General features: G+C 39.9%; 1 protein-coding gene across 1 annotated transcript in view; it reads left to right on the top strand.

The window, feature by feature from the left end:
- Positions 1-23,686, top strand: part of CD109 (CD109 molecule) — a 118,128-nt gene extending 94,442 nt beyond the window's left edge. Inside the window, exons 25-34 of the mRNA XM_079781181.1 lie at positions 4,049-4,130; positions 5,929-6,157; positions 7,165-7,330; positions 9,620-9,810; positions 10,280-10,435; positions 11,503-11,568; positions 14,411-14,553; positions 16,672-16,819; positions 18,524-18,626; positions 20,898-23,686. Of these exons, the coding sequence (XP_079637307.1) occupies positions 4,049-4,130; positions 5,929-6,157; positions 7,165-7,330; positions 9,620-9,810; positions 10,280-10,435; positions 11,503-11,568; positions 14,411-14,553; positions 16,672-16,819; positions 18,524-18,626; positions 20,898-21,070 (1,457 nt within the window). The 3' untranslated portion in view covers positions 21,071-23,686. The remainder of the gene's footprint in view (positions 1-4,048; positions 4,131-5,928; positions 6,158-7,164; positions 7,331-9,619; positions 9,811-10,279; positions 10,436-11,502; positions 11,569-14,410; positions 14,554-16,671; positions 16,820-18,523; positions 18,627-20,897) is intronic.
- The last annotated feature ends 251 nt before the right edge of the window (positions 23,687-23,937 follow it).

Here is a 23,937-nt window from a genome sequence, read left to right as displayed (position 1 = left end):
CTTTTCTGGCCCTTTATAAGTGACAGTTCATGTGGACCTCTGGACTTCTGTATTTTAATTGTCAGAGCGTCTATTAATTCTGGTTGTATGGTATTATTACTTTCTAACTCAAGAACTAGTCATAAAACTATGAATTTGAGGGTTATACTCTTATTTCCTCATAAACTTTTGGGGAACACCATGCTTTTGCCTTTCTCACCTATCATGATAAAACGTCTCCAACTTGGGTGACTACACCAAACATTGAATTGTATTGATAGACATTACAGCTGAGCCAACAATGTCATTTCTGCTTATGGGATGGGTGATTTGGAGGACCAGCAGCCGAGGGCTCTTTAAGGATGCACAGGTGGTTTAGGACGAGGAAGGGAACGTCACAGGAGACTCCCACCAGGAGAGCCATGTGAGCTCCTCTCTTTAGGCTCTGATTCTCTCCTTTATTTTACCATGGGAGCAGGGCTGGTGGTTTAGCTTTTCAGTTTTATCTAAACCAGCTCAAGAAATGCACTCCCCAACAGGAGATTGTCCGCGAGTCCTCCCCCTCCTCTGGGCTGGCTGCCCCTGGTGGAAGAATGGTGCTAGTTGTTGATATTAATGGGGACTGCTGGAGGTCAGCCACCTGAGGGGTAATTTCCATAAGCACTGATCTCATCTCCATGAGCTCATCTCTCTGACTGGTTTTACAATAACTCATACTTGGAACTGCAGTTGTTGATGTGATTTGGGGCTTGGAGTCACATGGTCTTCTTCTCCATGTGGGTCCTTCCTTTCACAGGAGCAGCTCCTGTAGTGATGGAGGGCCCTGAACCTTTCCTTTTCTTTGTCCTCTTCTCTTTTCCTCTTCTTTATCCTTTCCTCTACTTTCTCTCCTCCTCTCCCCTCCCTTCTCCTCTGCCAGACTGAGTTCACAGTCTGGTAGATTTAGTCTTGAATTGGAAATTGAGGGAGAATGTCTTGGACTCTTTTGCTAATTTCTTTTGTGAATATTAGACCATTATTCTGCTTCTTTGTGATCCCTGACTAGCTCTGAGAAAGAGATTTTTATGCTGTGTTTTCTTTTTTCAAAAGTTTAACATTTTTTCATTCTTATTTGATTTTTTGAATATGTAGAACAATTCTTCCAAAAGTCAAACCTGTTCTAAAAGGTATATGCAAAGGGTATCTGTAACTCTTGTATCCCTTCTTGCTACCCTTGTAGGTAACTCATTAGTTTCTAGTTTCTTTCTCTCTCTGTTTTCTTGGTTCTTTTTCTTACACAAAAGGTTATATGCTATATATGCTATTTTAGACGTTGCCTTTTTCACTTAATAATATATCCATCAAATTAGTACACTTAAGTTCAGAGAAATAGCCTCCGTTCTTTTTTCACAGCTGCATAGTACTGCATTGTGAGTATGTACTACATTTTGTTCAACCAGAGTCTAATTTGGGGGCATTTAGGTCATTTCCAATATTTTTGCAATTACAAATAATGCTTCAATGAATAAACTTTTGCATGAATATGTCTATATTGTTGGAGGTGTATCTTTAGGATGGATTCTTAGAAGTAGGATTATTGGGTTACAAGGTATAGACATTTTCCTACACAGCAGTTGTACCATTTTAAATTCCCTCCAACAATGATGAGGGCTGGTCTCCTTACAGCCTCCCGGACAGAATGAATGGTCAAGCTTTGGAATCTTTGTTAATGTGATGGATGAGAAATGGTATCTCAATGTAGCTTTAATTTGCATTTCGCCTATTATGAAGATGAATACTTTTCACATATTAAGGTCCATCTTTCTTTGTTTTTTATAAAATGTCTGTTCTTGTCTTTTATTCATTTTTTCACTATAAGAGATCTAAAATTTTCCCTTTAAATTTAAAAATGTTCTTTATATATATATGAATAAATATATTGTAATTATATATAAACATATACATAAAGTTTGTTATTAGGGATATTAGCCATTTGTTTCTCTTATGTGCTGCAAATATTTTCTTCTAATTCATCACCGGTCTTTTAACTTGGCTAATAGTGTGTTTGCCATGAAAAATTTAAAATAAAATGTTTTGTAGTCAAATTGACCAATTTTGAAAAATAACTGGGCTGTTGAAATGATACTTGTTGCTTATTGAGAGCTTGCCATGGAAAAGGTGCTGTGCTAAGGACTTTTCATACATAAGTCATTGAAAGAGGTCTCTGAATTAACAGGAAACAGCAGTTGCAGACAAAGAGATCTTGGCTAAGGCCTAGCTTCAATACCTGCCAGCTGTGTGACCTTGCCATGGTGTATCCGAGTTCCAGTTTTATCATCTTTGAAAAGGGATACTAATATGGCATCTATATCATAGGGTTGTCCTGAGGATTACCTGGGTCCTGAAAGAGCTTTGAGCAGTTCCTGACACGTAGTCAGTGTTGGATAAAGGTTGGCTATTTAATCACTGTGCCATAATATTTTAGTTTTAAACATGTACGTTATAACCCAATATCCCCTTCTTCAAATTAAGCAAAATTCTGTCATCATTTAAATGGTATCTATATTTCTTTTACCATCAGTCTTAAAGGTCAACATGAGACAGTGTCTTGTTTTCTGAATGTTTTGTCTTACTGTAGTTTAAGTCAGCTACTCAGATCTAGGGTTTCTTGTGGAAAGACTCATGGAGAAAAGTTTGGGGCATGGCAAGATCAGGTTAACTGTAATTTAAAAATATTAATGCTTATGTTTTGTTAATCAGATATGAATAATTATAATTATTGAAACTTCTAAAATGTGGTATTGATAAAGTAAAAATTTTTATTACTAGAGTTCACTAGGGATTAAGTTCAACATATTACAAATGTTCATGGTTGCTGGGCTCTACGTGGGCGCTGCAAGGTCATAGTGTGTGCCCTCACCTGCCTGTGGTGGAATCCTGTCATTTCCAGGAAGAATTCTTGGTTATTAGAGAATCATTGATAATGCCTGGAGTTGGAAATGTTTTTGGCTGTTGCTCATGCTTGATGTTTAATGATAAGTTATTGCTATTTTAACTTCATTTTTAGCAAGTTAGTCTGTTGTGGGTTGTTTGGTGGGTCTTTAGTTTTGGGCCTATGATTTCTAAGCCATTGGACTTTGAGACCTACAGGCATTGCTCTGCAGCTATGAAACATGTGCCTCTTATTTGCAATCATTTATTTGCAAATATGAAACATCTGTTTTTATTAAAGCAAACACATGAACCTTAACCCCCTCCCCAATTTACTTCTATAGTGAGACTTCATTACCACCATCAAGTTTTTTTATTTATTATTAAATATAGTTTATTGATTTTTTACAGAGAGGAAGGGAGAGGGATAGAGAGTTAGAAACATCGATCAGCTGCCTCCTGCATATCCCTACTGGGGATGTGCTCCCAACCAAGGTACATACCCTTCACTGGAATCGAACCTGGGACCCTTCAGTTCACAGGCCGACACTCTATCCACTGAGCCAAACCGGTTAGGGCAAGTTGTTTTTTCTTAAGTGAGAAATTAGAATTGAGCAGACCAATTGGTCTTTGATTTACCTCAGTTGGCCATGGCCAAAAATTTTAGAGGCATTGTCTTCAATTATTTAACGATTCTCCCTTTCTCCAAATCCCTCCGTCGTTGGCCTAAAATGAGAAAGCATTTTTACTTTCTGTTTTAGCTTTAAATTTTAATTTGAAATTCTAGATTTTTTTCTTAGCTATCCAGCAATTTTAGGTGACTAAGTATTGAAAGCATTGGACTGGAAACTGCAGTTAAATAAAACTCTGTCTTTAATTAGCTTGCTTTTGAATGGCTAGAATTATTGTCTATGTTTCAGTATTCTTCTGAATTTACTTTAATTTGGGGATATCACAGTTATTTTTTGCATTCTGCTTTGCATTCTGGTATTTTACATTTTCTACAGGACTTAACATGGAAAATATTTGATATCAGTTGCTGATTTGAATTCGTCTTCTTTCCTATTCTCTGCCCGTGTTTCCTCGGTATGAAAGCATGATTAGAAACTTCCAGTCATTGCAAGTTGATTACATTGATGATCTATTTTGGTGTCTTCAGGTTACCAGAGAGAACTTCTCTATCAAAGGGATGATGGCTCTTTCAGTGCTTTTGGGAATGATGACCCTTCTGGGAGCACTTGGTAAGTGTTCTTGCTAACAGAACAAATCCTTGTCATGGAATGGGCCCTCACTAGGTCACAATGGCCATGAAATTGATAGATGTGTTGTATATATAGGCTCTGAGGCTGTTTTGCCCATAGCCTGGCTTTAAAAGAGATTCTCCTTTGTAAATATGATTTTAAAACACTAACAAAGCAAGTGTTTTTGTTTAGAAAAGATAGGTCTTAAGTCCTCTTTTGGTGGAAAAAGCAAAAATAAAAATACCACATGATGTTGGTAGGGCTGACAAGAAAATTTAGTTAGAAATTCCGGGTGATTGTGACATAATTTTTTCTTTAATTTATATGATCAACATGAATTTTGTGTTAAGGCAGTCAGCGTAGTTTGTTTAACATTGTTTTTATGTATATGGGATTAAGTAATGAATATCTAGAGTTTCCTCCAGAATGGAATCTCTGCATGGCTGATTTTGGATGATTGCTCTCTCTCCTTGCTTTTTCCTTATTATCTTCAATTCTATATTTCACTCAGAAAAAGACTGACTGTATCAGTCGGGTTGGACAGGGCATGCTATGGTAACTACCCCTTAAATCTCAGTAGCTTATTTACAACAGAGGTTTCTTTCTTTCACATGCTGCATTTCTATTATGGGCCAGCAGGGGGCACTGCAGTCTATGCTTCAGCTGCCACCATCTCACCTCACCAGGAAGCTTCAGGCTTTAATATGCAGCCCTGGCAATTGGATGCTTCAGCCTGGGTGCAACATTTCTTTTCACTTTATCATTATCAAAGCTGGTCACATGACCATGTTTCACTTCAGGGAGGCAAGAAAGTGAATTCTTCTGTATCCTGAAAGTAAAAGGGAACTGGCTATTATTGAATATTAGTAATACTTACCACACTAAATTTTTTATAGGATGAAACAGATCTGGTTCAAGTTTTCTTTTGGCATGAGTCAGGATATAGATCCAAAAATAGAAAGGTTTCAGTGTTTTATTGCTTGACATAATTTTCACCTCAATACTTAGTGTTCTGTAGCAGGGATCAGCCAGCTTTTTCTGTAAAGGTTCAGAGAGTAAGTATGTTAGGCATTATAGGCCACATGGTGTCTCTGCAGCAAAGGCTTCCCTCTCCTCTCATTCCTCTCTTTTTCTCTTTATCCATTTAAAACATCTTTTTAGATGCAGGATAGAGGGGGAGAGGTAAAGAAAACAACAACCCCCAAAACAGACTCTGCTGTATTTGGCCCAAGGACCAGACCTGGCCCAACAGATTTAGCTCATAGACTTTAATTTGCTGCATCCTGTCCTATGGGAAAGAAAACATCCATTTTTCTCTACTTAAAAGTATGGCAGTTTGTGAACTATATATACTTTATTCATATCTTTAGGGCTGAGAGAAGTATGTAATAAGTTCATCTTTGGTATATACTTAGAACAGTCCAAAGATGAGTAATCTTGGACCATTTATTTAACTCTCTTGGAATGTCAAATTCTCAGTCAAAACGTCAATCTATAAAATAGTGAGGCTGTATTAGGTGATTTCTAAATTCCTTTGTAATTCTGAGATGATGTGAGTTGACCTGAAATTTCTTGATCACACTCCAGTGGGAACTAGGTCTACCCAGCTAGGGGGAGGTGTTTGTGTGACCTCTTCGTTGTGTTCTTCCCTTTGTTTCTTCTTCGGTGATTCTCCCTCGGGTGACTCTTCTGAGGGGGAAAAAAGTGTTGCTGTTGTTGGTGTTTTCTTTCTCAGCGTTATTTGGAGGACTTTATTAATTGTATTTTATGTCATGTCCCTCCACCCCTTTTCCCCAAGGTTGTCAGCCTTTGTTTTACGATGTTTCCTTGAAGCTGATCCTTACATAGATATTGATCAGAATGTGTTACGCAGAACATATACATGGCTCAAACGACATCAGAAATCCAATGGTGAATTTTGGGAGCCAGGAAGAGTGATCCACAGTGAGCTTCAAGGTGGCAATAAAAGTCCAGTAACGCTTACAGCTTATATCGTGACTTCTCTCGTGAGATATAGAAAGTATCAGGTATTTCATCTTTGACTTCATAAATGATGGGTGGGGAATCACAGGAGAGGTAGGTTTGGACAGGTCCAATATGTGTATGGAAACTTAGGGAATTTTGTAATTTTATATCACATTTGAAGTATGAATTTGGGCATCCTTTTACTTTGCATTTGTGACCACATTCCAAAATCTGAAAATAAAAATATTGACCCACTTTCTCAGAATAACTAGGAGAATTCTAAAAATGCTTTCCAGTATAAATGTTGTTGTACTTGCTGTTGGTAAGGTAAGTCAATTCCTATTTTATTGTTGGAAAGGTTAATTTCTTAGGGGACAGACAATTCTTCAGAATTTGGGAGTGCATTTTATTAAATTTAGGTTGTGAAGGATTTTTTTTTAATTTCTAAAATATTATGGAGCAATTACAGTGTCTGCTCATTTAGTACAAAGTACACCCACACTCTAAAAAGCGTGTTAATGGGCATGGATGTCTGGTTGAGAATGAGTGTACGTGGAAAGTTATGCTAATGAGCTTAATTTTGCTCCAGAGCTGTCTCAATGATTGATGCCTTTACTGCTTAATGCCGACTGCATTTCACATGATCAAAACCAGCCATTCTCTATATTAAGCTCCTACTATTTTCCTAGCCCAGGTCTAGGCGTGCAGAAGAGAAACTTTCCCCTGAATTTAGAGCTTCAACCCCTGAGATCACATATGAGAAATACCTTTCTAAAACTATATTGTATGCTTGCATCTGAATTCATGATATCCAACGGGAGAAACCCTCGCAAAAGTTCTACTTTTTATTTCCTGTAAGGCACGGTGCCTATTTACTTCCAAAAATGGAAAAGTAGTGTTATGGTTTAAACACATGGCTAATCAATGAATGTCAACGATCATTGTTGATTCCCATTGCCTAGGACAAAAGTCAGGTGTTTTGTGAATGCTGAAATTATTTTTTGAATAAATGCTTGAAAATATTTTTGGGGTTCTTTTGAATGGTAAAATATGTATTTTTTCTTTCAAGCCTAATCTGGATGTGCAAAAGTCTATCAACTTTTTGGAGTCTGAATTCCTCAGAGGACTCTCAGACAATTATACTTTGGCTCTTACAACGTATGCGCTGTCCCTCCTGGGGAGTCCTAAAGCCAAGGAAGCTTTGAATATCCTGACTCAGAGAGCAGAACAAGAAGGTATATGCATAGCCCATGGACACGGGTAGTGGGGTAGTGAAGACCTGGGGGGTGGGGTGGGGTGGGCAGGGGCTAGGTGGAGGGAAGTAAAGGGAGGGGGAGGATGGGAGATATCTATAATACTATCAACAATAAAAAAATATTTTTAAAAAAGGGGGTAATGCGCAGGTCCCATTGGAAGGTGTTAGACTGTTGGGCACTAGGAAATATATAAATTATGTGAGAGAGTTTTGTAAGCCAGATATGAAGTTGATTACATTTACATCTTCTAAATGGGATAAAGCATGAAGCACAGAGGAGATCACAGGATTATGACATGGCCATGTTGCTTCTACTATCCCCAAGAGTTTTCCAGAGAATTTTGGGGCATGGGTATTTTCTTCTTTTAGATATATTCTACCAGATGTCAGTTACCCTTGTAGTTCTCTGATACCATTGCTGGTGTAATGGCCTTGAGTGGTTTTTAAGACCTTGGTTTATGAGAGATTTGGGTTCAAATTCTGCCTCTGCCACTCCCCTTTGTGAGCTGCAGTTTCCTGAACTGTGAAATTGGAGTGACACCAATTTAAGGGTTGCTGTGAAGATTAAATGAGATAATGCACAGTGCTTGCTGCATGGTACATGTTTAAAAATGGGAACCACAATAGTAATAAAAACACAAATACCAAAAAAATGTTGTTAGTGAATTATGGGTAGGATATACATATTTTTGAATGGGGACTATTTAGGGGCTACAGCAGGGCAAACCCTACAGATGTTGTCACTTCCCAAATGGCCTCTACAGTCAGGGATTCAGGGTGTGTGTGTGTGTATGTGCGCGCGCGCGCGCGCACATGTGCTTGTGAATGTATAGATATGGGGATGAGTGGACTGAAACAGAGCTGTTTCAAAGCTCTGTTAATTTAAGAAGGGAAAACTGTAGAAAGTATTTTGAGACTTCTGAGACTGTAAAAAATATTGTATTATTATTATTACTAGAGGCCTGGTGCATGACAATTCATGCCCTGGAAGGGGGTCCCTCAGCCAGGCCTGCCCCCTCTCGCACTCTGGGAGCCCTCAGGGGTGGGAGTCGACACTCCATCACACCTCTGCTGCTGCCCCTGCCGGCAGCGCAAGCCTCGGCTGGCCCTGATTACCTGAGCCTCGGGTGGTCCTGGGCGGCTGGGCAGCTGCTATCTGAGGCTTGCCTGCACCTCAGTCTGACCCTGGGTGACTGGGCAGCTGCCATTTGAGGCTTGCCTGTGCCTCGGGCTGGCCCTGGGTGTCTGAGGGGCTAAGAGGACTGGGGGACTCTGGAGGCAGGTGTGCGGAGTGGCCAGGCCTGCCGCCCCAGTGGGGCTGAGGGGACTGGCCAGCCGCCGCCATCTTGTGGCTATGGGTGCCACCATCTTTGAGAGCGTTGCAGTCAATTAGCATATTCCCTCCATATTGGCTGTGGGTGCCGCCATCTTTGCGACAGCATGAGGGTCAATTAGCATATTCCCTCTTTATTAGATAGGATTAGCATTAATAGATTGAATCCTTATTACCTATTATTGTGCTGGGGATAAAGATTATTGCACAGAGACTGAAGCAGTCCTTGACATTTCTTCTTCTCTGCTTGGCTAGGTGGTAGTTATTATATATTCCACCCAAGTGTAATCAACATCTAAATAGTAATATTTGAGGTGGAAGGCACCAAATAGGATGCTCCTCCAGGGGCTAGTGGGAATATCTCTAGGAAGATTATTGAATTGGCCAGGGTCCCTCATTTTTTTCTTGGGGGCTTGGATTTTGAACTTATAACACCAATTTTCAGGTAATGAAGAAGGAGAGGTTTCCCAGAATAATAGAGCTGGTTAATGGCTGATTCCCAGGGCAGGGTTCTTTCCAATGTATTCTAAAATATTTTTGTGATGGCCTGGTCAGAAAAGTTATGTACATTATTTTCTGGGATATAGTATGTTTTTTTAAAAAATTTATTTATAGCTGTTGAGTCTAGAGCCAAACATATGGATATCTTTTGGGAAAATATTTTCATCAAAACATCCTCACGTATAACCAACAGGGAAAGAATGAAAATGTATGTGTCAGTCGTTTAAAAAGTGACATATAAGTACATGTTTATATCTGTGCATGCATGTGTGTGTTTAAATATACATGTTTTGTTTGGCATACATATACACATATAAAGCAATAGAAATCCTTTTATGTTAGCCAAGTAGAACTTGGACCCATGTAAGGATATTGAATGGTATAAAATGCAGTTTTTCTGTCATCGGTCATTCTGGCATTACTTTTCTCTTGCAGGAGACATGCAGTTCTGGGTGTCATCAGTGTCTGGACTTTCTGAGTCCTGGCAGCCCAGCTCCCTGGATATCGAAGTCGCAGCCTATGCGCTGCTCTCACACTTCCTGCAGCATCAGGTTACTGAGGGAATCCCGATTATGAGGTGGCTGAGCAGGCAAAGAAACAGCTTGGGAGGTTTTGCATCTACCCAGGTGAGTCATGACAGTTTTTAATTTATTATCCATCCATCCATCCATCCATCCATCCATCCATCCATCCATAGCTTTAGGAAGTATGTAGTGTTTTTTTTCTCATGACTTCATAAAATTACTTAGCAGTTTAAAAGTTAAGTAACTTAAGCCAAAGGTTTAAGTTACTCATTTTAACTTTTTCTCATCATGGATATAAACATCACCTCCGATATTTATAGGGAATAAATTAGTTCCCCATCTGTATTAGCCATTTTCCCATCTGTGGTAACTGATAATGTAGATGGTGAGTTCTGTCCCGCCGGTATTTTCTGAGCCTCTCAAGGAGATTCAAAGATGAATAAAGGAGACTTCTGCTCTCAGGGAAGGTGGATGGATGACTGTATGGCGGGGGTCCTAAACATTACTGTGTTTACTCCTGGAAGACCTTGATATATACTTACATGCACACATGGTTTTCTTTTCTCAACAGGACACCATTGTGGCCTTGAAGGCCCTGTCTGAGTTTGCAGCCCTGATGAACACGGAAAGCACACATATTCAAGTGACCATAATGGCGTCTGGTGCACCAAGTCCTGTAAAGTTTCAGATTGACACACACAACCGCTTTATCCTCCAGACGGCAGAGGTGTGGACAAGGGGCGGTTATTTAAAATTCTGTGCAGGTGACTCCTTAGGGTAGAAAATGGTTTTATCTCTGTTCTGTTGACTTCAACAAAGCTTGTTCCCAGAGCCCTGTAGAGACTGGGAGGAAGGAGTACACTCCTTTGGTTGAATTTGCTGAGCTGGGGAAGGGAGGAGAGGATGGGAACTTGGAAAAGGAGAAAACATGGACACGGACATATTGGGACCAGAATGAATACCCATTGAGATACTATTCTTTGTGGGAATCGTGCTCAATTTCTTTACATGTGCAACTGCACTTATTTCTCAAACCAACACTAAGAAGTCAGTTCCATCCAGCAGATATTTTCTTTTCTCCCTATGGTACACAAGATAAAACTGAGGCTGAGAGAGGTTAAGAACTTGCTCAAGATCATGTTACTAACAACAGCAGAGCTACAACTTGAACTCATGGTTTCAAAGACCATGTTCTTTTCAGCTGCCCCCACCTGGCCTCATTAGAGAATTGATAAAACCAGTAATAGAATTCTTACTTTGAAATGGAAAAAGGCCTATGCTAGACCCTAATCTTATTCCCCTGGGTAACCTTGTGGGAACTTGAGGGTAATGGATGAAAGTAATAATTTCAAGGCTGGAAACGGAGGAAGAGGGGTTATGGCAAAGGAAAAGAAGGAATAAACTTAGTCATAGGCAATGATGATGTGTCACTGGGTTCCAGCATGACCAAGGGATTAGGCACTGACTAAGGGAGGTCAGCGGAGAGAGCTGGCTTGTTTCTTGTCTTTCATGCATCAGCCCCTACAGAAGGGCAGGCTACCCCTAGCGCTAATGTGCTTTTCTAAAGGGCAGAGGTGAGGGCGTGTGAAGAGTGGGTGCTACTTTCTCTAATTCACCTCTATCATGGTTGACCCATAGCTTTTGATGCGTGAGGCCCTATAAAGTTCTTAGAGCTTTCCACAGATTGCTCATGCCATCTCCCTAATGAGGAATCACACTGACCTCTTGTGCTACTTGGAAGGACCTAGATATGGAAAATGAGCCTTATTCACTTTTCCCCCCACCTTTATTCAGCTTGCTGTGACAGAGCCAATTGAAGTGAATATTTCCGCAAATGGCTTTGGATTTGCTATTTGTCAGGTATGTGATAATATTTGGTTTTGTTTGGTTAAATATGACTTGTTATAACAATTCTTTGGTTTGGGGCACTGCTAAATCTTTAATTTAGACAATGTATAGAATCCTTAATGATTTATTTATATGATTTATGCAAGATAAATCACTATTAGAGATGTTATTAACTGGAGAATAAATAGAAACTCTATGGATTGATAATCTATTGGATAAATATTTCTTGATTATTATATGTAGCTTGAAGTGAGGATGAAAATCCTCCAACACTATTCCTGTGAATTGTTGGAAACTCCCACATTGTTTTATGAAAATAGAGCTCAGAATTTTAATGCTATGACTTGATAAATAAATATGCATTTTACTTACAACTTAATATTCATCAAACAATATAAAGGTCAACATGGCATTACAAGTAATTGACCCAAAGATAGGATATGTGTCTTGTACTAGAGCATGATATGGTTAATGCTCTGGTATAGGAAGAAAATCCAAAGAAATCTGCTTTTTATCATGCAGTAGGGATTAGAATAAAATGAAAGTAGCATGAAAAATACAGGATGAAATATAGGATGAAATAATTATTATACTAAATAATACACAAAAATGATAGGAACTAAAAATCATTTCATTAGAAACCCAATATAATATGTGATAGGACCAACAATGATTATGTACTTGATTAGAAAAACAAACCAAACAAACCCTGAAAAATTTACTGAGAAAGTAAAAAACAAAACAAAAAACAACAACTCTATTATAGAGAAAATGGACTTTTTAAAACACCAGGACAGTTGTTCTAGACAAGAGAGCAGATACACTTGCTATATACTTGCTAAGTAAGGCAGAGGCTCAGGTATAATTTAGGAACTTCCAAATAATTCTAAGATTAACTTTTCTGATACTCAGAACAAGTGAATGTTTTTTAAAAATCAAGGAAAAATGATCACAGTTAAAAGGAATGGTATTCAATGAAAAAGATTGAAAGAAAAAAGAGTTAAGAGTTTATATTGGTCTTTACGAACAAAGACCAGGTGAAAATTCTCATTCCTAAACTATCTTTCAATGCAAACAGTAAATCTGAAAGTAAATACACAGGATATTTTAGATACAATTGAAAAATTACATAAGTATACTTAAGTCACCAAATTGGGTTGGAACTCATTCTCGATAAACCAAATGTAGACAAATTCCTTAAGCCAAGTGATTTTTACTTGAGGTTTGAAGGGCACAGTGGTAAATATGGCACCTACTGGTCAGAATGTTCATCAGTCCTATGTCTTTATCAACATGCAGAAAACAAAAGGTAGGGACCAATAGGCACTGCTCATGATGGAGAAAAACATTGCAAAAAAGAAGGTCATGCTGGAATAAATGTTGAGATTTCCTCTAGTTGATATTTTTCTAAGGGCCCTGGAAAAAGAATGGCAAAGAAGACTCAGTTTTACAGTAAATGTTAACTTCTTTTGAGTAATAAAAGGCTAAGCTGTTAGAAATAAGCTGCAAGATCTTTTGAAGTTCTCTGAGTGAGCAGTTGAACTTTATTGTGGGCCAAACATAAACCCTAATACTTAGTTATAGATAGCATTACTTATGTCCCAGAGGACAAATTTAATAGTCCTTGTTTGTGTCCTGATGATATTGGTTCTTAAAGGACAATTGCATGCCACTGGAAGAGGGATGCTGAAAGTAATAGAGATCATCTCTCCAAAGTTATGAAACCATTCCTTCAACTGCTCCAAAAATACTCTATAATTTTAGTTGTAGTTAAAGAAAGAGTTGGAGAATTTCCAGGGTGAGAAAATAAGAATGATCAAGGGGATGAAGGATTTGAGCTGGGAGTGGCAGAATGAAAAGTTGGAAATCTTAGGTTTAAAAGATAGGCTCAGAGAAAGGATTTTTAATAGCATGTACATCCACAATGGGTACTAGAGGTTTAATTCTCTGTGTGAGTGTGACTTAAGTATAATCAGAAAAAAAAATACAACTTATATAGCAATAAGGAAGGCTTATGAACCTTGGATCAAAAAATGTGAAAGAGTAAAACATTTAGATTCCAGTACAACGTGGCATGAGGCAGGCCTAGAAAAATTTCCCAAGCTTCTGATCTTAGGATCCATTTGAGTAAAACACTGGTTCTCACACTTCCCAGTGTCCACACAGCACCTCACATTATTGGTGGACGCAGAGTATATATGTGCTGAAAAAGACCCAGTTGACTTGAAAACCGTTATTTATTTTATCATCTCTGAAAAATATATGATAAAAAAAAGGATCCTGAGCAGTTGAATAGGTTTCTGTCCCACCAAGGCTCCTAGATGTTTTAGTTTTGCTTTATCTTAGAGTTTCTAAGGTTCCAGTGTGTGAAAGATGACTTCAGTTGGGCAGTAGAGTTTAGAAATTAGTGGACACTCTCAAGAAAGTTGGCAATAGATGTTTCTCTCTCCTCCCCCGACCCCTTTCACTCTCTGAAACTCAATGGAAAAAATATCCTTGAGTGAGGATTAAAAATAATAATAATAAAGAGAGAAAGTTGGCAATAGTTTCACTTTTTCCCAATAGGGAATGTTTTACATTCTTTGGAAAAAATAATACCCATGACTATCATTCATGATAGTCTATGACACTTGTTTTGGAATGTTAGCAAACTTTTCTCAGCTTTAAAAATCATTGCTTATAAACTTTCATAATAATGTTTGTTACTAATGAGACTTGGTTAGCTGGTAAAACTAATTTTTTTCTAGGTTGGAGATTGTGAATGTAGTTGAGAATCATTACCTAACATTTAGAAAACATAATGATGATAATTTATTGCTAATTTGTTATTAATGCTAATTTGTTATTTTTGCAGCTAAATGTTTTTTATAATGTGGAAGATTCAGAGTCTTCCATAAGACAAACATCAACCCAAAGTCAAGAAGTCTTTGACTTAGATGTTGCTGTAAAAGATAATAAAGATGATATCGATCATTTGAATTTGAATGTATGCACAAGGTTGGTATCTGTTTAACTCTCCTCCTCTTTCTCCTTTAAAAAAGAAAAGATTTGAAGATTTAATTATTTATGTATATCTAACTATATCAATACAGAAGGAGTTACATTGAACAAAGATTTGTTATGTATTACATTTTAGACTTCAAACTAGAAATGTGTGAACTGCTAATAATATTTAAGCATTTCTCAATGTGTCCAACATTATTTACAAGTTTTCTTTGTACTTATAAGAACTTTGCATGGAAAAATTTACTAAAACTCAGGTCTAATTGATGGAAACTGGAAATTAACCAATCACGTTTAATACACTCAAATTGGTTATTTCTTGTTGGTAGTAATTTTTATGTTAAGCAATTATTCCAGGTTCATATTTAGTGTTCAGTGTTATTTTTTAAAAAAATTTTATTTGTTAATCCTCACCCGAGGATATTTTTTCATTGATGTTTAGAGAGAGTGGAAGAGAGAGGGAAAGACAGAGAGAAATATTGATGTGAAAGAAAACATATTGATTGGTTGCCTCCTGCATGAGCCCTGACCAGGGTCCGGGCCAGGGAGGAGCCTGCAACCAAGGTACATGACCTTGACCAGAATCAAACCTGAGATCCTTTGATCCAAAGGCCGACACTCTGTCCACTGAACCAAACCAGTTAGGGTGAGTGTTATATTTTTAACTCAAAATTTCATAAGAGCAGTCAAGTTCAATGAAGATAGTGAAAATATTCCAATTTAGAAGGTCTTCACTGTGGATAATTAGGCACTTATGGCTTTTGGGAGTACGTGTAAGGGATTTGTAAATTTGGTTTGTATCCAAAGTGTCTGAGAATCTTGTTAAATCATAAGGAAAAATAGGCTCCACTCAAAGGTGGAGCGGGGTCTGTGAAGCTGCGGTCCTCAGCTTTCTGCTCATTCTAACACACAAGTTTGAGAGCAGTTCCTTTAGGAAGTTCTTTTAAAAAAATTTTTATTTTCTTTAAAAAAGCATTGTTTATTGATTTCAGAGAGGAAGGGCGAGGGAGAGAGAGATAGAAACACCAATGATGAGAGAGAATCATCGACTGGCTGCCTCCTGCACGCCCCCTACTGGGGATCAAGCCCACAACCTGGGCATGTATCCTGACCAGGAATTGAACCAGTAACCTCCTGATTCATTGGCCACTGCTCAACCACTGAGCCACACCAGCCAGGCAGAAAGTTCTTGAATCAAGAGACTTGACAGTTGGGATTGCTGAGCCAGCTGCAGTCAGCAGTTGTACTGTATGGCTTTTCCACCGGTCACGGGTTCGTGGCTCTAAAAAGCAAGATTTTCTGCCAGCCCTGCTGGGGTTTGCTGCGGGAAAGGACACCAGGAACTCACTTAACGATGCTATGATCCTTTCATGCTGGAGACACGCTCCTTCCCGTAACCACGCTGGGCTCCTTCTGCTCCAAACAGAAAGTTCTTGCCAGCTCTTTATTTTAGAACAATATTTACTTTAAAGGAGACAAAATGTTGTTGGTGCCCAGGTGCTTTGATGCTGACATTGTGCACAGCAGTGTGAGGGAACGAGGCGGGGTGATAAAGCTTTCCGAGGCTTGTCCCTGTCTCCCGGTGGCCAAAGAAAACACAGAATGTGCTCCAAGTATGCGGGAGAACAAAGGGAAGGACGTAAAACCAGACGAAGGCAAGGATGCTAGAGACTTGGCCCAGCTCTGCTGCGAAGTGGCCGTGAACGCTGCCTCTGTGTCAGTCCTGGCTTCCCGCGGGAACCTTTCGGGCTGTCAGCTTTGGAGAAAATGAACACTGCAGTTCAATTTGGAGTCACCGCTCGAAAACAGAGTTGCCTGCTGAACGGGCACCTAGGTTGTACCTGTCACACCCTACCCAGGCCTGTTACAGGGCAGGCATTTCGCACTGTCTGCGAAGTGAACACATTTCTCCCATTATGCCTCCTGTGGTTGAAAGTGGATAAGGATTTCCCACCTGGAAGGAAAGGATGACCTGTTTCACAGTTTTCTGCAGTGACTTTTATTGGAACGATATAGTAATGTTTGAAATGACACTTGGCAGTTTTAACTTTTCTATGAAGATCGTTTGCCAGCAGCTTTCGGTTTTTCTTCCATCCTTTCCTTTCGATGTAGGTTTTCGGGCCCAGAAAGAAGTGGCATGGCCCTCATGGAAGTGCACCTGCTCAGCGGTTTCACTGTGCCTTCAGACGCAATTCCTCTGAGCGAGACGGTGAAGAAAGTGGAGTGCGATCATGGGAAACTCAACCTGTACTTGGATTCTGTAAGTAGTGAAACCTCTTTCATAATGGTGACCATGGACAGAGCCTCTGTCTCTTGTGTTCAAAGTCTCCCTTCCTTTACGCATGTTTTCTTGAAGTTGTTATTTCAGCGTTTTGTGTCCCTGAGTGACTGTAACACAGCAACCTGATATTTGTTCTCATTAAAAAGACATCATTATAGAATTCGTTTAATTAAAGAGAATTGCTATTAATGATGACCCCGATGAAAGTATTGATAACCAAATCATTATTTCATGCCAGATGTAAAATAAATATATAGAAACTGCCACATTAGAATTTTAAAAATTAAGTCCAGATCTCACTTTGAGAATCCCTCTCCCGCCTCAGGGAATTGCTAAACATATTTGTTTAAATGCTGATGATGAAAGCTTTAATTACATGTTTTAAAATGCTTTTATGAAGCTTTTAATAAATCCCAAATGGGTTTAATATTCCTGCATTGATGTCAGGTGCTTACATAATAGAAGAATATTTTCAGAGGTTTGGTCTTTACATGTAATTATTACATAATTTTCATACATACTTCCCATTGCTGTATGAAAATTATTGATCTAAGAATAAGGTGCATAAAATATGTGAGAATAAGGTAAGTGAAGAATTCAAGACTCTACTTATGTAAGTTTATTCTTTTCTTCTAACATCTATATGAAATTCATAGGTTGAATTGAAATTGAGTTCTAAGTGTTTTTAGGATTTCATGTTACATGGGGGGAATATGTATGTTTCTTATTCCAGTTTTGCCAAATATGAATCAGAAATATATTGCTTTAGCAATATATCTACTTTTAAAAAGCTAGTTCTTGAATGTTCTCATTGTTTTAAGACTTCAAAAGTCACTCTGGTTAAAAACCTGTTAAAATTAATTTGGGGTCTCTAGGATTCTGTTGCTGTTCAGGAATTTTCATATACTAAATAACTGCTTGAAAGCCACAGGCCTGATTTAGAACTTGAAGAACAGACTTAAGGTTTTTATTTAATAACATAATTGATTTTGAAGTTTGTCCTATACCTGAGATGTTCTTGTAAACAGTTATCTTAATTTGAGTGTCCATTATGTTTTGACAGATTTATTTGAATTTTTATTTACTGCTAATTGGTATATGATGGAATGTTTGAAGGCATTTATCAATTTTGGATTCCTTAACCAGTTTTGTTTGCCAAATTGGCATAAGCCGTCCCTCTTAGAAGCAAGGAGGCTGGCCTTTTGTACTTCATATCAGTCCATTGGCTGTGGGGTGCTCCCGCCTACCTGCTGTACCCGTCCACCCCAGGGTTACCTCACTCACTGGGAGAGTTGGCTCCTGTGAGCTGAGGGCCTTTCTCCAGATAAGGGGCTGCTGTGAGCTCTGAGCAGGAACTGCTGTGGGTGCAATGCCTGAGGCAGGGGGGCTGGGTGAGGCACCAGGGCCTCAGAGCATTTGGCCTTGGGATTGCTGCTTGACCACTCAGTATCTATCCCTCTCAGCAAAATGGAAGTAAGAACAATGCCTGTCCTGTAAGGGTAGTTTATGACTAAATGAGATAATTTATATGAAGCGCGTACCAGAGTACAGGGCATGTAGAAGTGCTCCCTGAAGGTTAGTTTCTGTATCTGTTTCCTAAAATGGTAAGAAAAAGAAATATCTGTTACTTTTTCATGAACACATAGTCTGCCATTTTCTTAAAAGTCTTTTGTGTTTTTCAAGGTGAATGAAAGCCAGTTCTGTGTTGATATCCCTGCTGTGAGGAACTTTAAAGTCTCAAGTACACAAGATGCTTCTGTGTCCATAGTGGATTACTATGAACCAAGTGAGTTCTGAGTTCCTGCTACTTTGGGAGTGAAGCTAGGCATCCACCCATCCATCCCTTCATTCATTCACTCACTCATTAATTCATTTATTCAAAGTGGTCACCAACTGCATTGGTTTTGTGGTGGGGGTGTTGTTAGGGGAAGTGTAGGAGGTAGGGGAGCAGGAGGTAAGCTTTTCATTTAAATGAAGACAACTGATCATTTACAAGGTCCTCGTGGGACATTTTGGGGAACCACTGATGTTATACCTTTTTTTCTGCCAGAAGGATGGGATATGCTGTGGAGACTCAAGGATAGTACCTAGTTATCCAACTTTGTTATTTAACCTCGCTGCAAAATTTTCCAATTGGTATTTCTTAGGTGTGTGGAGAACATTTTCAACCTTTAAGAAACAAAAGAGGTTCAGTCTATGTAAATTTATTTGTGTGTGTGGAAAACAACTTATTTATGAGGGGCACATTTTTAAACAAACATTTGGGAAAGATCAGAGTTTTAAAAGCCTACCATCTCATTTTTGAAAATCCTAAAGTTGGAAAACATATTTATAACATTAAAAAAATAGTCAGGAAGAAATTTGAATATAGAATATTTTTGAAAATTGTAAAAATTAGAGTAATCCTATCTAATAAAAGAGTAATATGCAAATTGACCATCACTCCAACACACAAGATGGCTTACCCCATTTGGTCAAAGATGGCTGTCCCCATGTGGACACAAGATGGCCACCACAAGATGGCCAGCAGGGGAGGGCAGTTGGGAGGGACCAGGCCTGCAAGGGAGGGCAGTTGGGGGCAATCAAGCCTGCAGGGGAGGGCAGTTAGGGGTGACCAGGCCGGCAGAAGAGGGAAGTTGGGGGTGACCGGGCCTGCAGGGAAGGGCAGTTGGGGGGACCCAGGCCTGCAGGGGAGAGCAGTTGGGGGGACCCAGGCCTGCAGGGGAGAGCAGTTGGGGGGGACCAGGCCTGCAGGGAAGGGCAGTTAGGGGTGGCCAGGCCTGAAGGGGAGGGCAATTAGGGGCAAACACGCTGGCAGGGGAGCAGTTAAGCATCAATCAGGCTGGCAGGGGAGTGGTTAGGGGGTGATCAGGCTGGCAGGCAGAAGTGGTTAGGGGCAATCAGGAAGGCAGGCAGGCGAGCAGTTGGGAACCAGCAGTCCTGGATTGTGAGAGGGATGTCCGACTGCCTGTTTAGGCCCGATCCCACCAGGATCGGGCCTAAACGGGCAGTCGGACATCCCTCCAGGGGTCCCAGATTGGAGAGGGTGCAGGCTGGCCTGAGAGACACCCCCCATCCCCACTGTGCATGAATTTTGTGCACCGGGCCTCTAGTTTGTTTTATAATGAGTTCATTAGAGTGTTATAAGTGCTTTATATAGTTTGTTTCATACTAGCTTATCCTATAAAATTTACCAAAGTTGAGTACTTTTTAGAGATTATGTTCTCAATGTTTTAAAGCAGCAATTTTCATTTCTTTTCATCTCATGGCACACATAAACTAATTACTAAAATTCTGCAGCACTCCCCCAAATAAAAATTTTTGCTGATCTGACAAAAAAAATAGGTATAATTTTGATTCATTCACATTGGACAGCTATTGGGTGCATTGACTGTTGTCCTCTTTTATTTGGCAATGTAAGGGAAAGGAGGTCAGTGCCCCTGACTCAATAGAGAGGTATTGCATGTTTTAAAAATTCTTGCGGCACACCAGTTGGAAAATCACCGTTTTAAAGCATTGAAACAAGGCATTGCATAAGTGGAGTTTTCTTCATATTTTTGTAATTTTAAATAAAGCCCTTGGTAAATATCTTGTTTCTGTTTTAAAAAAAATAATTTATTTTTCAATTATAGTTAACATACAGCATAAATATCTCTTTTCAGTAGTTCTCATGATCAGAACTTTACTCGAATGCATAGACAATATCGCCCTAAAAGAAACTCTGGAGGAGGTGAAACAACCCTCAATTGAAAGTCTTTCCCGTTCCACGAGGCTCCAGGGTGCGTGCCCTGAAGCAGGCAGCTGCAGCCCATTTTCTCTGTCCAGGCCGGCAACTGCGGGTGGGGCACAGATTGGACCAAAAGCACTGTTTCCCACTTGGATTTGGTTAGCAGTGTGGGCCCCTCTGGAGCATTTCAGTTGTTTCTTGTAAAGAAGAATAGAATTATATGGAGAACGGAAAACTCAGGATAGCGTATTGAAATGCTTTTAAGTTTTGGCAAAGGAAACGTTTCTAAACAAGGGAGACGTGTAAACCGATGTCCTCCTCTTTGAACAGGGAGACGCGCGGTGAGAAGTTACAACTCCAAAGCGAAGCTGTCCTCCTGTGACCTCTGTGGGAAAGCTGGGGGCTGCCACTGCACGAGTGGCGCGCCGGCCTCCCTCCATCGCTCTCCGGTTGTTCTTGTTTCCTGTTTCGTGCTCCTGTTCTCTTTGCAGCGTGGACTGTGACTTACCTTTTAAGGGCTCCGTGGAACCCATTTCCAGAGTCACATGTGATTGTCTTATTTTCATAATCCAATGTTGCTTCTGACTATTTTGAAAAAACAATTTTTTCCTTTCTTTTTGCGGGGTTGAGGGGGATGCTGTACAGCAGGTCTTAGTATGTATGGCTGCATAGGTTTCTTCACCTGACTTCCGTGTGCAACAAAATGTAGAATGATTGCAGCTGTATATCTTTATTTTTCCCCTTCTTTAAAATATTTTAGGATTTTGGAGGAGGTGTTGTTTTCTCCAGAATAAATGTGTTATTTTAGATCCATTCTTCTTTTCATTTTCCAGAGGAAATGAGGTTCTTCAGACTTGTTAAACATCCGTCTTTCCTTCAGTATTGATAACCTAGAAATAAAAGGCCAAAGCTAGAGGCATCAGCATTTATTTGAGATAAAAAGGAATAGTCACCCGGAAAGCACTGATTCAGGCAGAAGCCCAGACAGTGTTCGGGTTAGGAGACAAAGACAAGGGGAATGTATGAGAAAGGGAAGGCAAGCAGTGACATCATTAGAAGGAAGACGCTTCTGTTGGTGCAGATAAGCTAACCTAGCGATGTTTAATTCTGAACCATGTTTTTAATTTTCAGTTCCGTAGCCATCAGTGTGGTAGTCACAATAGCTGCTTCCTTGCTATCCCTGCAGACACAATGCCACTTTAGGTGATTTTGCCCTGTTTTTAACATTCCCAAGGTGTGAGGCTTCAGACTTGCGAGGCAGCTCCTTTGGGATGGCAGCTCTGACTCCATTTCAAAGTAGCTTCATTCATGTTATTTTTTAGTCTTAAAGACGAATTTCCCGAGAACTGGGAGAAAACAACCAGGAGGAGGAGCTTGTTCTGTTCCCTTCCCACACCCACCTTAACACTGCTCCCCAGCCCACCCACCGCCATGGTCTCTGTACCACCTTTGTCATTGCATATCACATCCCTCTTTTTCCAATGTAGATGGTGAATTTTTTTTTTTTTTTATAAAAATGTTGTTTTTCCACTCCAAATGTAACCATATACCACATACCTTTAACTCTTCCTCTGTTTGTCTTCTGGAGAGAAGAATGGGAAAGGGAACGTGTTTTCCTGTGCTTTGCTGGTGGGGGCAGTGGTTGAGGTGTGTACAGAAAGCTGCCCGAAGGGGTCCTGGGTGTGCTGTTCTTCTTCTCACGTCCTCAGCCCACGCGCTGGCTCTGTTTCAGGGGGAGGGTTGGAGCGCGTTGCAATACTTGCCTTATGTGACTTAGACTAGAAGGTCCTAGACCAGGAGGCTCAAGCTTTGTTAGCAATAGGGCGTGATAAGCCAGGGCTATGACAAAATCTTCGATAAGTCACGGCCGAGTGACGGCTCTGGTCTGCGAAAGCAGCTGAGGTTTGCCAGGGACCAGAGTTGTGGTGTGATGGCTGAAGTGAAGTACGTAGGGCATTGCCGGGGACCTGCCAAAGCGCTTCTAGGCTCCAGCGTCTGAGCGCCAGACTGCCGGCCGTCTGCGGACATCTGATGCTTGCTGCGAATCGTTAAGAAGTTTCCTGAATTTTGAGCACCTGGGTCATAATATTCATTTATCTGGGTGAAATCTTTAAAGAATTCCTTTCCTGTTTTTTCTCTTTTCTCTCCTCCCTCTGTCTTACTTCCCTTCCCTTCTTTCTTTCTACTTCCCCTTCTAAATATATTAAAATATATTAGCTATATAAAAAACAAATGAAAGAACTTTTACTAAGTCTAAGAAATGTTTTAATATTACTCCTTAAGTCCATGGCATATCTCTCAAGCGGACCTGGGAAAAATAATTGCCATGGGCTCCAGAGAGTCTGCATTACAGTATTTTCAACTGTTTAAAAACAAATCTGTCAAAAGTAAAGTATGCAAATATATCCTTTAAAAGGAATTTTAAAGAAAATTTTATTTTTTTTGTGAATTTTAAGAAAGTGTAGTCGCGTGCATGTTCATGTATTATTGCTTATGGATATTTTGGATACCAAAGTAGAAATCATCAGCATTTAGTGCTTTAAAGTTTGAGAGGTCTATGGAGACAGAGCAGTTAAATAGCAAACAAATAATTTTCCTGTGTTTGTTTCCAAGTGGGGAAAAGTTCTGTCACACCTTTGAACACTCTGATCTAGAATATCATTGTTATATGTAACTAGAGGCCTGGTGCATGAATTCGTGCACGGATGGGTCTGGCCAGCCCACCCCGATAGGGCCATTGGCTGGGCTGGCCAGAGGGAGGGGCCGCAGGCAGTTGGCCGGCCGGCCCCGCCCCCTGGTCAAACTCCTGGTTGAACTCCTGGTCAGGAACTCCTGGTTGAGGGGACAGTTTGCATATTAGCCTTTTATTATATAGGATTGGATGTCACATGTGTGGGCCTCCTGTATGGTGTAATGAAGCTGGCGATGGGGTGGCGGGGTTGACAAAGGTACCTCCTACCCTGCCCTGCTGACCATCAATACCTTATATTCTTTGGTGAACAATTTATACTTAACTTTGAGTGTAATATATTAGAAAACCCTAGAATGGACAGGCCAGTGGAAGATAGCTTGAATCTTTTTTTTATTTTATCCTCACCCAAGGATATTTTTCATTGATTCTAGAGAGGAAGGGAGAAAGGAAGGGAGGGAAGAAAGGAGGGGGAGGGACGGGCTGGGGGAGGGGAGAGAGAGAGAGAGAGAGAGAGAGAGAGAGAGAGAGAGAAAGAGAAAGAGAGGTGTGAGAGAAACAATGATCCATTGCCTTCCATAACCTGCAATCTTTTGATGCATAGGATCAAAAGGCCATGGGGCCAGGCTTTGAATATTTTTTAGACCATATTTTCTCATTTAAAAATTAGGACTTCCTCCT

This window comes from Cnephaeus nilssonii (assembly GCF_951640355.1).
Source record: "Cnephaeus nilssonii genome assembly, chromosome: 9".
Taxonomy (NCBI): Eukaryota; Metazoa; Chordata; class Mammalia; order Chiroptera; family Vespertilionidae; genus Cnephaeus; species Cnephaeus nilssonii.
This window is presented reverse-complemented; position numbering and strand designations above follow the sequence as displayed.